The sequence below is a fragment of the Dipodomys merriami genome, unplaced genomic scaffold (assembly GCF_024711535.1).
Source record: "Dipodomys merriami isolate MVZ:Mamm:240054 unplaced genomic scaffold, mDipMer1.0.p SCAF_16, whole genome shotgun sequence".
In the NCBI taxonomy this organism is placed as follows: Eukaryota; Metazoa; Chordata; class Mammalia; order Rodentia; family Heteromyidae; genus Dipodomys; species Dipodomys merriami.
In genome coordinates, this window is record NW_027202937.1 from 10,828,114 (window position 1) to 10,842,640 (window position 14,527).

A 14,527-nucleotide genomic window follows, 5' to 3' on the forward strand; every position below is an offset into this window, starting at 1 on the left:
AGAAAACAAGTATAGGTTCTTTAAATGTAAGAACCCTGCCCTTCATTTAAAAATGAATGATCAACATGATACATATAACACATCTGTTCTTCTAATTTTAGTTTCCCCTTTGGATAGTTCATGCTTATCACAGGTATGTGTCTTCTATTAAATTAATAAAGTAAAAAATATGGAGATGCCTGGCACCAGTGGCTCACACCTGTAATCTTAGCTACTCAGGAGGCTGAGATCTGAGGATCACAGTTCAAAGCCAGCCTGGGCAGGAAAGTCCATGAGACTCTTATCTCCAATAAACCACAGAAGTGGCCCTGTGGCTCAAGCGGTAGGGCACTCACCTTGAGCTGAAGAGCTGAGGGATAGCACCCAAGCCCAGAGTTCAAGCCCCACGACCGACCAAAAAAAAAAAAATGGAGACACTTTAAGTCTAAGATTCCATATTCTGTTTTCATTTGGTGTCCCTGATATTTACTTTATTGGTGGCTCTCAGGCAAACTGTTGAATCAAACACATCCCAGCTGATTAGCGGGGCTTTCTATTGTCATTGCTGAGGCAGAGCAGGTGAAATGGCACAATGAATGGTCACACCCTCAACGAAACGAGATAATCATAATGGAAAGCAGGATTGAAGGATTGAAAGCTTTTCACAATTATTTTAAAGCAGGGATGTGTTTAAGGCTGAGTCCCATGTTGATCGCCGAGCCTCTGTGTAGTTTGCTTTAGAGGGTGGTCTTTCCCTGTTGCTAAGTGCAAAGATTCTCTTCAGGCTTTCATTCTGTGTAGACAGCTTCCCATCCCAGTGCCTGTGTGGATTCTGGTCACTAAAATCAGTGACAGCAGCAGATAAACTTGAAACACTCTTACTCAGTAAAATGACTACCTCTGGATTTTCTTTATCAGCCATGTTCCTAAATGTTAAGAAGAGGAAAAGTGGGGAAATGCAGTCACAAACTGACATGGTAAATGTGAAAAAAGATGATTTAAAGACTTTTTGTGCAACTATTTAAAGTTAATGAAATAAGAAAGTAAGGTAATAATGAATAAAATGAAAAGAAATTATCCAGACACTTGTGGTTCCTAGTTGTAATACTAAGTAACTCAGCAGACTGAGACACTAAGATCAAAGTTTGAACCCAGCTTGGGCTGGAAAGTCCGTGACTCTCTTATCTCCAATGAACTTCAGGAAAGCCAAAAGTGAATTGTACAACTCATGGATAGAGATGCGACAGAGGGACTAGAAGAGAGTAAGGGAGCAGAAAACACTATATAAAAGGAAGTGTACTCATTACCTTATTCATGCAATTGTAATTCCTCTGTTCACCAAATGTGTATAAACCATAAAGTAATTTTTTTAAAGCCAAAAGTGGTGGGTCATTGGTGACACATCCTGTAATCCCAGCTATTAAAAGGACTGAGATCTGAGGATCGCAGTTCAAAGCTAGCCCAAGTATAAAAGCCCATGAGGCTCATATCCTCAATAAACTACTCAGAAAAAGTGGCACTGTGCCTCAAAGGAAGCTCACAGATACCACCCAGGCCCCGAGTTCAAATTTCAGCACCAGCACACACACACACACACACAGATGAAAAAAGAAATATAGACTTATTCTTCAACGGATCAGTTACAGTGGAACACTGCTTCTCATGGGTTCTCCAAAATCACAGCAAAACTAAAATGCTTGAAAGATTGCAGTGCCCTCATTTCAACTGTGAGAAGTTAATGATATCCCCAATCTACAATACCTAGCCAAGGCACAGTCAACGCAAGATTAAACTTGTCCTGATGTGGAATCATTTACTCTCCATTCCCTTTATCCCTAAGCATGTCCACACATGCAGTTGTCCAACTCACTCTGTCCTCAAGTATCATGTGAATAGAGCTGATGAATGCCTCACCTGCCAACACAGAGATGTCTCACCCTGGTGGCTCAATTCAAGTTTTTCAGATATAACTGGATCCTACTTTTCACATAAACAATGGAAATAACCCTTTTAACAATGGAAGTTTTGAGTTTTAAAGACCTTCATAGTGAATCTCTGCCCGGCAACTGATGATGCTATCCACTGCTAATATGCAGATTGGTTTCTCCCTATTGAAATCACCCAATCCAGCACCAAACCAATGAATACCTTGATTCTCATTACTTGGGATGTGGATGCAGAAGGGTCATGGCTCTCACTGGATAAAGATGATCTACTCCACTGGTTCTCATCTTCTATTTTCCAGCATGATGTGCTTGTGGCTTGAGTCCCCTGAGGACCCTGCACGGCCGCTCTAACCATGAGAGTGAGGATGCAGAGTCCTCCCCTGGTGTGGTTAGGAACACTCAACCTTAGTGCACACATGAGGGGTAAACGAGTAGGAATTGTGGGAGGAAGAGTGCTAACTGGGTCATTATTTCCAGGCAGCATCCCTTTAAAAATATGACTGATTTTTAGGTGGCTACCTATGTTTATCATATGCATCCCAAATAGTTTCCACAGAACAACTCCCCAAACTAAAGAGAGCCTTCACATTTGTCCTCTCTGTGAGCTCTATTTATGGTGTCTCCATGTAGATCATTTCCAACTGTCCTGCAGTAAAGCCCTCCAATATTACATTCCTTTCCCTGAAGGGCCTGACAGGACTTAGAAGCAATCATGTTAAAATAGTTCCCCCACACTGCCCTTCCCTGATTAATACTGTGATATGTCAGAACAAGCTTTCAAAGGGAATTAGAAGGGTCTGTTCTACACAGCCTATGTCCCAGCCTCCACCGAATCTGTAATGTCGCTGTCTCTGTCTCTGTCTGTCTGTCTGTCTGTCTGTCTGTCTCTCTCTGTCTGTCTGTCTCTCTCTCTCTTTTTCTGGAAGGATTTGTGTCAGGAGTAGGGAGAAGGTGACATATCCCAGGGGAGGCATGGGGCATTGGGTAAGCAACTCAGCACATCCATAAGGAGATCGGTTTCTGTTTTTGTCCCCTTTTGAGCAGAGCTGGGACTGCAATGTCTGGCAGCTCCCCGTATGTCCCAAACCCACCATGTATTTTACTGATGGGGGACATCCAGGCAGGTGGCTGAGTCTTGCAAACAATGTGGCAAACAGGCATTTAATGTCTCAGGATCCTGGAGCCTCAAGGGCTGAGATCATAGTGTTAACAAAGCTCATTCTGAGAATGGTCTTCTCCGGGAAGGGCTCTCTCTTAGCTTCTAGTAGCCTGGGGTGCTCCCTGATTTGTGGGTGACATTCTCCCTGGGTCTTTGTCTTGTTATCTTTCCCACTCTATAAAACTTCCAGTCATATTAGGGCCCAGCATAAGGATCTTATCAACTTAATTATCCCTTGTGAAGACACTATTTCCAAACCAGGTTGCATTCTGGGTACTGAGTGTGAGAACTGTCAGATACAGTTTGGGAAGGAGACACTTTCACCCAGAAAACACCTAAGCCATTTTTTTTGTCAGTCGTGGGCTTGAACTCAGGGCCTAGGTGCTGTCTCTGAGCTTGTTCGCTCGAGGCTAGTACTCTACCACTTTGAGCCACAGTAACACTTCCAGTTTTCTGGAGGTTCGTTGGAGATCAGAATCTCATGAACTTTCCCACCTGGGCTGGCTTCAAACTGTGATCTTCGGATTTCAGCCCCCTGAGTAGCTAGGATTATAGGCGGGAGCCATTAGTGTCTAGCTCTTGAAGCCATCTTTCTTAGTCTTTCTTGGTATTACGTGTGACTAGTGGAACTTGGAGGGAAGTGACAGAGTACCTCCAGGCCAGGTCCCTAAATCTTAACATGGAACCCTCCTGGCACTCTACTGTGTGAGTCACAGCAGATCAATAGAGGATGCCCAGCTCCAGCAGTCAGGAAGAAGTCAGGATGGTGTGGGGCAGAACCCCCTGTGGTGGTTTGGGTTGTAGCCTGTTAGCCACTGAGTTTGGAGAACCAGTTGTCCCTGGAGAACACAACTGGCAGGTGCCCCTGGGCCTGTCCGAGATCAAGGCTGGCTAGTCTTCAGTGACACCATGTCTTCCCCTGTGTCTTCCAACTCGAAGGACCAGCATCAGAAAGGGGATACCAAACTGTTTTTGTTATGTATCTCTGTTAGTAGAGTTGAGGTCAGAGGTTGTGATACCAACTGCTGGGTCCAGCACTGCAGGGTGAACAGACACCTTGAAGGTACCTGTTCAAAAGCAAAGAACGTAGTTACTAAACTAGAAAAACAGCCAACAGACTGGGAGAAGATCTTTACCAGCAATACATCTGACAAAGGTCTAATATCCTAAAGATACAAGGATCTCAAGCAACTAACCCCTTCCAAAGCTAAAAAAAAAAAAAAAGGGATCACTAAATGGGTAAGTGTACTAAGAGAGACTTCTCAGAAGAAGAGGTAAGAATGGCAAAGAAACACAAGAGGAAATGCTCATCATCCCCGGCCATAAAGGAAACGCAAATAAAACAACTCTGAGATTCTATCTCACCCCGGTTAGATTGGCCAACGTCATGAACTTGAACAATAACAAATGGTGGGGATGTGGGGAAAAAGGAATGATCCTATTGCACTGTTGGTGAGGAAAATAATCTAGTATAACCACTGTCAACAGCAATCTGGAGGTTCCTCGTGAGGAAGAAAGGAAGATGCCAAAACAACCTCAGGAATCAAAGCAGGGGGCACTGGATCAACAAGCTATTAAGCTAACATCCTTGACTCAACTAGCCATCTTCTTATCTTGGTCAGGAAGAAACGATAGGGGTCAGGGCCACTGTGCTCCTGTGCGTGGCTCTGCACTCTGCCCAAGTGAGGAGTTGTGCAAGCAACTGTCTTTCCAAGGCTCATCCCTGTGACTATATTACTTACTAGGACTGACCAGATCAGGATAGAGATCCCAATAAAATAATTCAGACATTTGGGGGTTAAGGAGTTAAAATATTAAGTAAAAAAACTAAAGAAATGGGTACATTTCAAAAGAGTACATTGGTATTCGATCTCTGCCCAGCAACAGGTGATGCTTTTCATCTCTAGTGCTGACTGGTTTGTCTACATTGAACTTAGTCAATCCAGCATCAAAGCAATGAATACCTTGGTTATTACTTGGGATCTGGGTAGAGAGGGTTCATGCTGATCTCCAGCATGGTATATCCAAGGCTCCCTGAAGGCTTCCACATGGCAGTTCTGATGGTGCTGCTGATGGTGCTGAGTCTTCCTTTGGCTTTGACCAGGGACTTTCAACGTAAGTGCACACCTCGGGTGCTGAGCTACTATGGGTGAGCAAAGCAGGGAGATAGCTTCTTCATTTTGCCCAAGATAAATCCCTTAACACTTGAGATTACTTCAATAACTTCTGACCTAACTTGTATGAAATCCAAACTACTTCCACACAACAGGAGTCTAAATACTTGTCTCCTTTAGGAGATCTGTGTAAAGCACATGTATATATAAATCATTTCTTTTTAGATCTTTTCCAATAAAATACTTAATCTTAGATTCATATTCCCTCCAGGCATTAGTGGAATTATGAATAATGTAATCTAATTTGCTATATTTCCCTTCCCTGCATTATGTTTAGTTATGTCAGAAAAGAGCTTTCTCTTTTAAAAAGACATTATATGCATGGTTCTATTCTATTTTGTGTGTTTAATTCTGTGTATTTCATTGTTTTAAGTAAAAAACAAAGTCAGGTATTGAACTAGCTAGGTTTCTCTGAAGTCAGAAAGCCAGTGAGAGATTGTACAGAGTATCTCTTTGGTCCCTGAGCTCCAGTGTTTGTTCAGTCTATGTCCTTGTGCTAGAGATGCCATGAAGGATGGTAGGATTAGAGATCTCCTTTTTATCTTGAGGTCAGCACCTTATAGCTGAAGCAGAGTTCCTTTGTACTCAAAACAGTGTCATAGACAATGAACAGCTGTAAATTGCTCTTTAAGGCATCTTTCCAAAAACTTGGCACAGGTTAGGATTCATGTTATGAATTTGTTCTGGACCTATAATATGAGTTTTCACTTTCTCCTACATATCTTGCATTCTCTGGCTCATGAGAGGAATGATCTAGTTTGATTAAAATATATGAAAATCTAATTTTTTTAAAGTCAAAATAGTGAAATATAAACAATTGCTTCTGGATTGAGCTCAGGGCCTTGTGCTTGCTATGCAAGTACTTTACCACTTGAACCATGCTCCAGTCCTGAATACCAGCAACATGATGTGTTTTAAACAACCCACCCCTGCAGAGACACAAGAAAAATATGAAGGTTGTTTCCAACTCATCAGTCTAGAAACCAATAGAGAAGTAAGGGGAACTCATGGTCCACCAAAGTCTTAACAAATATCAAATGTGTCTTCCTTTAATTAGTCATTCTCAGTTCCCTCTACCTCCACTTCTTTCTTTTTTTTTCCAATCATTTTACCGCCATTATTAAATAGCCATGAACTTTGCAGAGGCCCATCGGAGATGATTAAACTTAATTTCCATGCTGTTTAAGTCATTTTTTCCTTATCTTTGGATAAGGAGGAGAGAGAGAGGAAGGTTCTCTAAATTTCTCTGGAAGTGGAAGACAGAATGTGTCATTGGAATAAAAGAGTGTTGGAGCTTGAAACAATTCTTACTTTCCAGGTTATCCACTAAGGTCAATATCCAGAGCAGTGGTTGTTTCATTTGTATCGCAGGTAGGTTCTTAAGTAAGTTGTATACTGTCCTCTGTTCTTGACTCAAAGCATTCTAACATCTAGAGATATGAAAGTAAGATAGAAACTTTACAAGATTCTAATAAAGAAAAAGTTTGATAGACCAATAAGTACTCTGAGGTGGGGGAAGCCATCAGGATATGGAACGAAGACTATTAGACTCACCTGACTATAGATCTTACGGAATTCTCAAGAAAGCCATTTAGCTAAAAGAAGAAGAAAGAGAAAACAGTCAAGTGAAGACCTAAGAGACAAAATAAGAAAATAGGGAAAAACCAGAAATGTTGAGACATGTGTACTGGGTTTAAGGGAGTGCCAGGAGCCTAGAACGGCTTCATTTTGGTTAACTAGTGAGTAAGACAGGGTGGCAGATGGTGAGGTGGTATGGACATGAGGTCAGGAGCGTAATCATATAACACTGCTGACAGCCAGGATAAGAAACTTGAATTTTGTTGGGCACACTGGCACATGTCTGTAATCCTAGATACTCAAGAGGCTGGGAGGTGAGGATCCTGGTTTGATGCCAGCCCAGGCAGGAAAGTCTGTGAGACTCTTATTTCCAATTTACCAGCAAAAAGCTACAAGTGAAGTTGTAGTTCAATTAGTTAAAGCATCAGCCCTTGAGCCAAAAAGCTAAAAGACCATATCCAGAGCCTGAATTCAAGCTGTTGGATCAGCACAAAGAAAATAAATTTGTTAAGCTACTATGTAATTTCAAGGTGTTTTGATTCATATTGCATTTTAAAAATTTTTAGCTGATACGTGAGATTGGATTCTTGGAGCTCACATATGGAAGTAGGGAGACCATTTAGGATCATAGCAAAATTCTCTGGGGAAGGTAAACCTGTGGCTTGTTATAGAGACAATGATAAATATCAGATGACTAATGAGGAGCAGGACTTTGCATAAATTATGCAAAGAGCCGTGCAAATAACCACAAAGTGTGGAGCAAGGGTAAGATTATGCCTGAGATTTTGCTTAATAGTTAGGAGGGTGAAGGAGCTGTTAGCTTAGACAATAGCAAACAAACAAAAAGCCACAAAAAAAAAAAATGAAATGAGAGAGGGGAGGAATATCCCACGTTTTATGGGAAATGGGTGGAAAATTTCAGGATCTGCCCGCCTCTTCTGTTCTGGGTGGTCATGGTAAGTGTCAGGAGCCCTGCCCCGAAGGCTGCCCTGCTCCACAGCGCCCTACTTCATCTCTAGCCCACACTGCACCCCCCTGCCCCGCAGCCTGGAGCCTCTGTCCTCCGGGGTCGCTGTCATCTCCATCTTATGTCCAACCATTTTAGGCTCCTAGAGAGGAGCTGATTCTTGAGGAGTCCGAGTCCTGTGGTCAGAGATAAACAAGACCCAGGCCAGTAACCGCTCCTGTCCCTGCAGCACGTTTCCTGTTACAAGCGAAGAGCGAGTGTCATTTCTTCAACGGGACACAGCGATTGGTCTTTACGGAGAGACGCATCCACAACCAGGAAGAGTACCTGTGCTTTGACAGCAGCCTCAGGAAGTTCATAGCCTTGACTGAGCTGGGGCGGCCCGAGGCTGAGACCTGGAACAAAAAGGCCAGCCTGGAGGAGATGGCAGCGGAGGTGGACAGGTTCTGCAGACACAACTACGAGGTTGCGGAGGCCTTCACGGTGCAGCGCAGAGGTGAGCACGAGGCGGGCGGCCTGGGAGAGAGGAGGAAGTGGGTGTGCACACGTGTGCCTGTGTGTGTGTGTGTGTGTGTGTGTGTGTGTGTGTGTGTGTGTGTGCATCTCTGCTCCCAGCATGAGAAAACTAACTCTAGGAGCTGGACTCAAAAACAGAACAAAAGGAAATACAAAAAAAGAAATCACTGCAGCCTTTCTCATCCCTACGTGTCCTCTTTGAACTCAAGGGTTCATGCTTGCAAGACAGGTGCACTTGAGACGGGTCTCTGTTATTTTAAAGTTAGGATCTCACTTTATGCCTAACCTGGACTGTGATCATTCTGTCATCAGATGATGGATAATGCTTCCCCTTTCCAGTTTCCACAAAAAAACTAAAGTCAGCTGGGCACCAGTGACTCATGCCTGTAATCCTAGCTACTCAGGAGGCTGAGACCTGAGGATTGCTGTTCAAAGCCAGCCCTGGCAGGAAAGTCAGAGAGACTCTTATCTCCTATAAACCACTAGTAAATCGGAAGTGTTGCTGTGGCTCAAGTGGTAGAGTGCTTGCCTTGAGCTGAAGAGCTGAGGGATAGCACCCAAGCCCAGAGTTCAAGCCCCACAACCAAAAATCAAAACAAAACAAAACAAAAACAAAGATCCTTGAGACCCACTTCAAGAGTATTTAACAAAGAAAGTGTCACAAAGTGAAGATTTCAACAAAGATTTATGTTTAACGTAACAGGGAGAAACTGAAAATAAGAGACACATTTCTTGCTACCAATGTAGGAAATGGACATTCAAGATTCAAGATGGTAGCCTGTTTCAAGTCTCTCTCATCCTTAAACTCAGCATCTAAAAGGAGACAGAATAGAATGCTAGGGAAGTTTAACTGCTATTTCCTTGCCTGGGTTTAACTTCTTAGTCTCACTCTCGATATTTGTTTTATTTATTTTTGGGGGGGGTCCGGTCGTGGGGCCTGAACTCTGGGCCTGGGCACTGTCCCTCAGCTCTTCAGCTCAAGGCTAGTGCTCTACCACTTGAGCCACAGCACCACTTTTGGCTTTTTTCTTTTTGCTTATGTGGTGCTGAGGAATAGAACCCAGGGCCTCAGGCATGCAAGGCGAGCACTCTACCACTGAGCCACCTTCATAGCCCCATTGATATTTGTTTTAAAAGATATAATTTTCCCATCTCTGCATCTGTCTCCTCTGTCTCACTTCTACACGTGTCTCCTTGCTTCATTGGTATTGAAGGGCTCACGTCATTGTACCCAGTCCTCTGAGTCGCTAGGTAGTAGGTGAGTGGCACAACCTGGCACTGATTAGAAATGGGGTCTATTCACTTTCTTTTTTCCAGTTCTGGGTCTTAAACTCAAGTCCTGAGAGCTGTCCCTGAGCCTTTTTGTGTTCTAGGCTTGCACTCTATCACTTGAGCCACAACCCCAATTCTTGCTTTTTTCTGAATAGTATATTGGAGCTAAGAGTCTCATGAACTTTTGTGCCCAGGCTGGCTTTTAATGGTTATCTTCAGATCTTAACCTCTTGAGTAGCTAAGATTACAGGCAGCAGCCAACTCCACCCTGCTTTGCTGATTCTTTATTTTAAAGAGAAACCTTTCAGTGACTCCAAGCCAGAGAAAGACATATTTAATCCCTAACTTCTTCATCAATGTACCAAATATGTTACCTGAAATTTAGGGCAGGTAAGGTGACCTCAGTCCTTACGTCTGGCCAGAGAAGACAGGAAAGTTGTGAACATAGTAAAAGTGATAGGAAAGAATACTCATTCAGAAATATGGCAGAGAAAGAGAGCATGTGTCATAGACTTGCTCATCAGCCCCTCCCAACTATCTTTCTCCACCCAAACCTTGGCCTTGGGTTAAATCCAGAAGATTGGAGTCCATGAAGACAGACTTCTGATTAGTGGCTCTCCTTTTGTGTTCCTGAGAGTCAGAACTCCATCTTTATTTCTTCATTCGTGTGTGTGTGTGTGTGTGTGTGTGTGTGTGTGTGTGTGTGTGTGTGTGTGTGTGTGTGTGTGTGTGTGTGTGTGTGTGTGTGTGTGTGTGTGTGTGTGTGTGTGTGTGTGTGTGTAGTGTCCTTGATTTCTTCAGCTCAAGGCTAACACTCTACCACTTGAGCCACAGCGCCACTTCCTCTTCATTCTTTTGTTTTCTTACTTGGTCATTCTTTTGTAGCCTCCTACCCCCATTTCATAGTCAGGCAAGTTTTACACATTCATCCAATCATCTGCAAGTCCTGTAGCCTGCTTGTCCCAGATTGGCTACTTTTCTTCTAACTTGTGTCACCAGCAGAGACTTTAACCTGGAATTGGACAGAGGCAGAAAGACAGTAAACCAAGGAGGATTCTGCTGCTTTCTGACTTCTCCTGCCTTTTCTTCCCTAGTTAAGCCTATGGTGACCGTGTATACCACAAAGACTGAACCCCTGCAGCACCACAACCTCCTGGTGTGCTCTGTGAATGGATTCTACCCAGGCAACATTGAAGTCAGATGGTTCCACAATGGCCAGGAGGAGCAGGCTGGGGTGGTGTCCACAGGCCTGGTCTACAATGGAGACTGGACCTTCCAGATCATGGTGATGCTGGAGATGACCCCCCAACAGGGGGACGTCTACACCTGCCACGTGGAGCACCCCAGCCTGGACGGTCCTGTCACCGTGGAGTGGCGTGAGTGAGCATGTTGGTGACTGTATAAAGTCCTCAGGCCAGATGCAGACCTGGCTGCCTACGGGGTGCAGGGCTCCTCTCCCTACACCACAGCTGCAGCATTCTCTCCCCACACTGATTCTCACCCATTCCATGCTCTCCCCCTCAGCATAGGTCACTGGTCAGGAAAACACCCATGAGCCATGGGGACATGAGTGTGTCAATCAAGACACTGTTCTGAAAGTCCTGTGATACCACAGGTCCTAGTTAGCTCCTCAGTCCTGGCCCAGCCTCAGCCACAGGGCTGAGCTTATGTGTGGGAACTACTGTCTGGGTTGTTCACTGTGATCTGAGAAGAGTAGCAATATATGAGGGCTGTCCAATCTCAGCTCTGTCTGCCATTAGCTCTGTCATGCTTTACCAGCTCTTTTTTTTTTGTCCAGTCATGGGGCCTGAACTCTGGCCTGGGCACTGTCCCTCAGCTCTTCAGCTCAAGGCGAGTGCTCTACCACTTGAGCTACAGCACTACTTCTGGCTTTTTTTCTTTTTTTGCTTATGTGGTGCTGAGGAATCAAACCCAGGGCCTCAGGCATGCAAGGCAAGTGCTCTACCACTGAGCCACCTTCCCAGCCCATGCTTTACCAGCTCTGTAACATGACTGAGCTCCACAGTTTTCAGAGACCTGGTGACACTTCAGCCCTGTGACAATTACATGAGTTCAGTGTATAAACCTTTCAGTTATGCAGGGTGATGGGTGTGGGTGCAGGTGCATGCTAGTACTAAGGTGTGAACTTATGGCTTGGTTGCTGTCCTTTCGCTTCCTTTCTCAAGGCTAGCAATGTCCCACTTGACCCACAGCTCCACTTTTGGGTTTTGCATGGTCAATAGGAGATGTGGTCCTCATAGACTTCTCTGCCTAGGCTGACTTCCAACCACAATCCTCAGATCTCAGCCTCTGACTATCTAGGATTACAGACATGAGTCACTGGTACTGAGCTCAAGATGATTTTTAATTCTCTCATTTCCAGGAACAGCCAAATCTCATTCATCTGGGCAGGCTTTGTCCTCCCATCTCAAGAGTCTGAGTCTCAGAATTTCTGATTTTGTGCACACGTAACTAATCCTGGTGTCTCCTTTCAGAGCCCCAATCTGGATCTGCGCAGGGCAAGATGATGAGTGGAGTTGGGGGTTTTGTGCTGGGGCTGCTCTTCCTGGGTGCAGGGCTGTTCGTCTACTTCAGGAATTCATAAGGTAAGGAACTTTCTGGTGGCTGAAATTCATGGTTGACATATTTTTTTTTTAGGATAAGAAATGTGGCTACACTCTGGTTAGCTCTGGGGAGGTCCATGGACCTGTGTGAAGTTTTCTTTTCTCATGCAATTGCAAATGTCAAAGAAATCTTAAAACTCTCACCAGAGAATGCATGAGGGTCTCCCTAAGCTTCATGAAAAGCATGGCATGGTGTCTGCTGAAAAGGAGGGAGACTCGTAAGATGGAAGTTTTACCAATGATTTCTTTCAGAAGAAGAAGGTTAGAGTAGAGAGGGAAAACATGCAGGAGGTGGCACTTAAAAGTTTACAGCTGTCATCTGCTGTCTGTATTCTTTCTGAGCTGGCAGCCTCCAACCCAGGCAATGATTCTCAGTGGCTAAGACAGGTGCTGCTTAGTATTCTAAACTATGGAGATGTCTCTGTTCTACCTGAAACACGGGAACAAGAAACACGGGAACAACAATTGAGTTTTAGGACATCCACTCTCCAGACAAGCTTGTCATCTTCTGTCTCTACCCATTTACAGAGTTGCTTGATTTTTCTATCTTACCATTTTAACAAAGAGAGCAGATGTAGATAGCCCCTATGCGGTCCCCTAGCTCTTGTAACATAGCATTTGAGTAGATGGAAGGGTAACTGCCTTTTTAGTTGCTTCCTGAGTCTGGTCCTTTTTCTATTTATCAAAAGTAAATCGAGGGCTGGGAAGGTGGCTCAGTGGTAGAGCGCTTGCCTTGCATGCCTGAGGCCCTGGGTTCGATTCCTCAGCACCACATAAGCAAAAAGAAAAAAGCCAAAAGTGGTGCTGTGGCTCAAGTGGTAGAGCACTAGCCTTGAGCTGAAGAGCTGAGGGACAGTGCCCAGGCCCAGAGTTCAGGCCCCACGACCAGACCCAAAAGAAAAAAAAAAAAAAAGTAAATCTATGTCTCCTCTGTGTCCCCTCCCCCATCTCTCCTGCCTCAGTGGTGTTAGAGAAGTCTCAAGTGGCAGATGTGAGTCTGGGATGCTGTGTTTGCAGATAGATTGGCTTCTGTAGAGTTCAGTATCTGTCTTCTTGTCTCCATTGCAGGACACTCTGGAATTTAGCCAGCAGGTAATGTTCTCTAATCCTCTCCTAGAGACAGACTTGTTTCTCCTACAGCAAATGACACAAGGCAGAAGTACTGGTATAGAATTGGAATCAAATTTTGCCTTGCATGCCTGAGGCCCTGGGTTCAATTCCCCAGCACCACATAAGCAAAAAGAAAAAAAGCCAGAAGTGGCGCTGTGGCTCAAGTGGTAGAGTGCTAGCCTTGAGCTGAAGAGCTGAGGGACAGCGTCCAGGCCCAGAGTCCAGGCCCACGACTAGACCCCCCCCCCAAAAAAAAAAAGAATTGGAATCAAATTTTTAATCAATCAGGAATGTAAACTAAACCATGTTCTCTGCACTTTTTTGTTTATTTGTTTTCTTTGTGCTCTTGTGGTTCTGACATTCAAACTCAGGTCCTTATGAATGTTAGGTTGGTGCAGTATCACTGAGCTATGCTCCAGGCCCACTCTGCATTTAATAAAAAAAATTGTGCTATAGCCAGCCATAGTGCCTCACACCTGTAATCCTAGCTCCAGAGGAGGCTGAGAACTGAGGATCTGATTCAAACCTGGTCAGAGCAGCAAAGTCCATGAGATTCTTAAGTCCAGTTAACCACCAAGATGCCAGAAGTGGATCTGTAGCTCAAGTAATAGAGTGCCAGACTTGAGGGAGAAAAGCTATGACAATGTGCAGGCCCTGAGTTCAAGCCTCAGTAGTGGCACAAAACAGAAACCCAAACCCAATTGTGCTGTAAAGTAGCATTGCTGAGGGCCCGTTGAAAGCCCTCTCACCTCCTTCCACATGCTGTAATGTTATGTTCTATCAAGGGAAAAGAAGCCATTTTCTGGGTTAGGTCCTGACACATACTGTCCTCTGCCTCCTGCAGGACTCCTGAGCTGAAGTGAAGGTGGACAGCTGGGAAGGCAGGACCTCTGCCCCTCCCTCTCCTCATGACATCACTCCAGCTTGGCTCTAATTCTTCAGAGAGAAGTAACGCTTTCTCAGGACCTGGCTTCATCCCTGCTCAGTGCCCAGCAGATCCTGTCCTCCCTGATGGTTCCCTCAGCCCCTGTCCCTGAGCTGGAAGCCCAGTCAGACTGCAAGATCTGCTCTGCGCTCTCTCCTGGCTCTTTTGCATTCAAACCTTCTGCCACCTTCCCCATCCCCATCCAACCTGGCCTTGTGTCACAAGACTTTGTTTTATATTTTCCTCAAATAAACATGGAGTGAAAAATCATGCTTCA

The 14,527-nt window shown here is 44.6% G+C and overlaps 2 protein-coding genes across 4 annotated transcripts in view; both read left to right on the forward strand.

The window, feature by feature from the left end:
- Window positions 1-14,527, forward strand: part of LOC138828193 (H-2 class II histocompatibility antigen, E-S beta chain-like) — a 55,250-nt gene extending 40,723 nt beyond the window's left edge. Inside the window, exon 6 of the mRNA XM_070024032.1 lies at window positions 14,170-14,527. Coding sequence (XP_069880133.1) covers window positions 14,170-14,183 — 14 coding nt within the window. The 3' untranslated portion in view covers window positions 14,184-14,527. The remainder of the gene's footprint in view (window positions 1-14,169) is intronic.
- LOC138828194 (HLA class II histocompatibility antigen, DRB1 beta chain-like) lies at window positions 5,058-14,527 on the forward strand. Of its 3 annotated transcripts, XM_070024034.1 has the most exons (6): window positions 5,058-5,199; window positions 8,033-8,299; window positions 10,686-10,967; window positions 12,087-12,197; window positions 13,284-13,307; window positions 14,170-14,527. In XM_070024034.1, exons 1-4 carry the CDS (start codon window positions 5,085-5,087, stop codon window positions 12,194-12,196), a joined length of 774 nt encoding a protein of 257 aa, XP_069880135.1. In that variant the 5' UTR covers window positions 5,058-5,084; the 3' UTR covers window position 12,197; window positions 13,284-13,307; window positions 14,170-14,527. The 3 variants fall into 3 exon arrangements, with proteins under 3 accessions (XP_069880135.1, XP_069880134.1, XP_069880136.1); XM_070024033.1 differs by lacking the exon at window positions 13,284-13,307; XM_070024035.1 differs by lacking the exons at window positions 5,058-5,199; window positions 13,284-13,307 and adding an exon at window positions 7,695-7,792.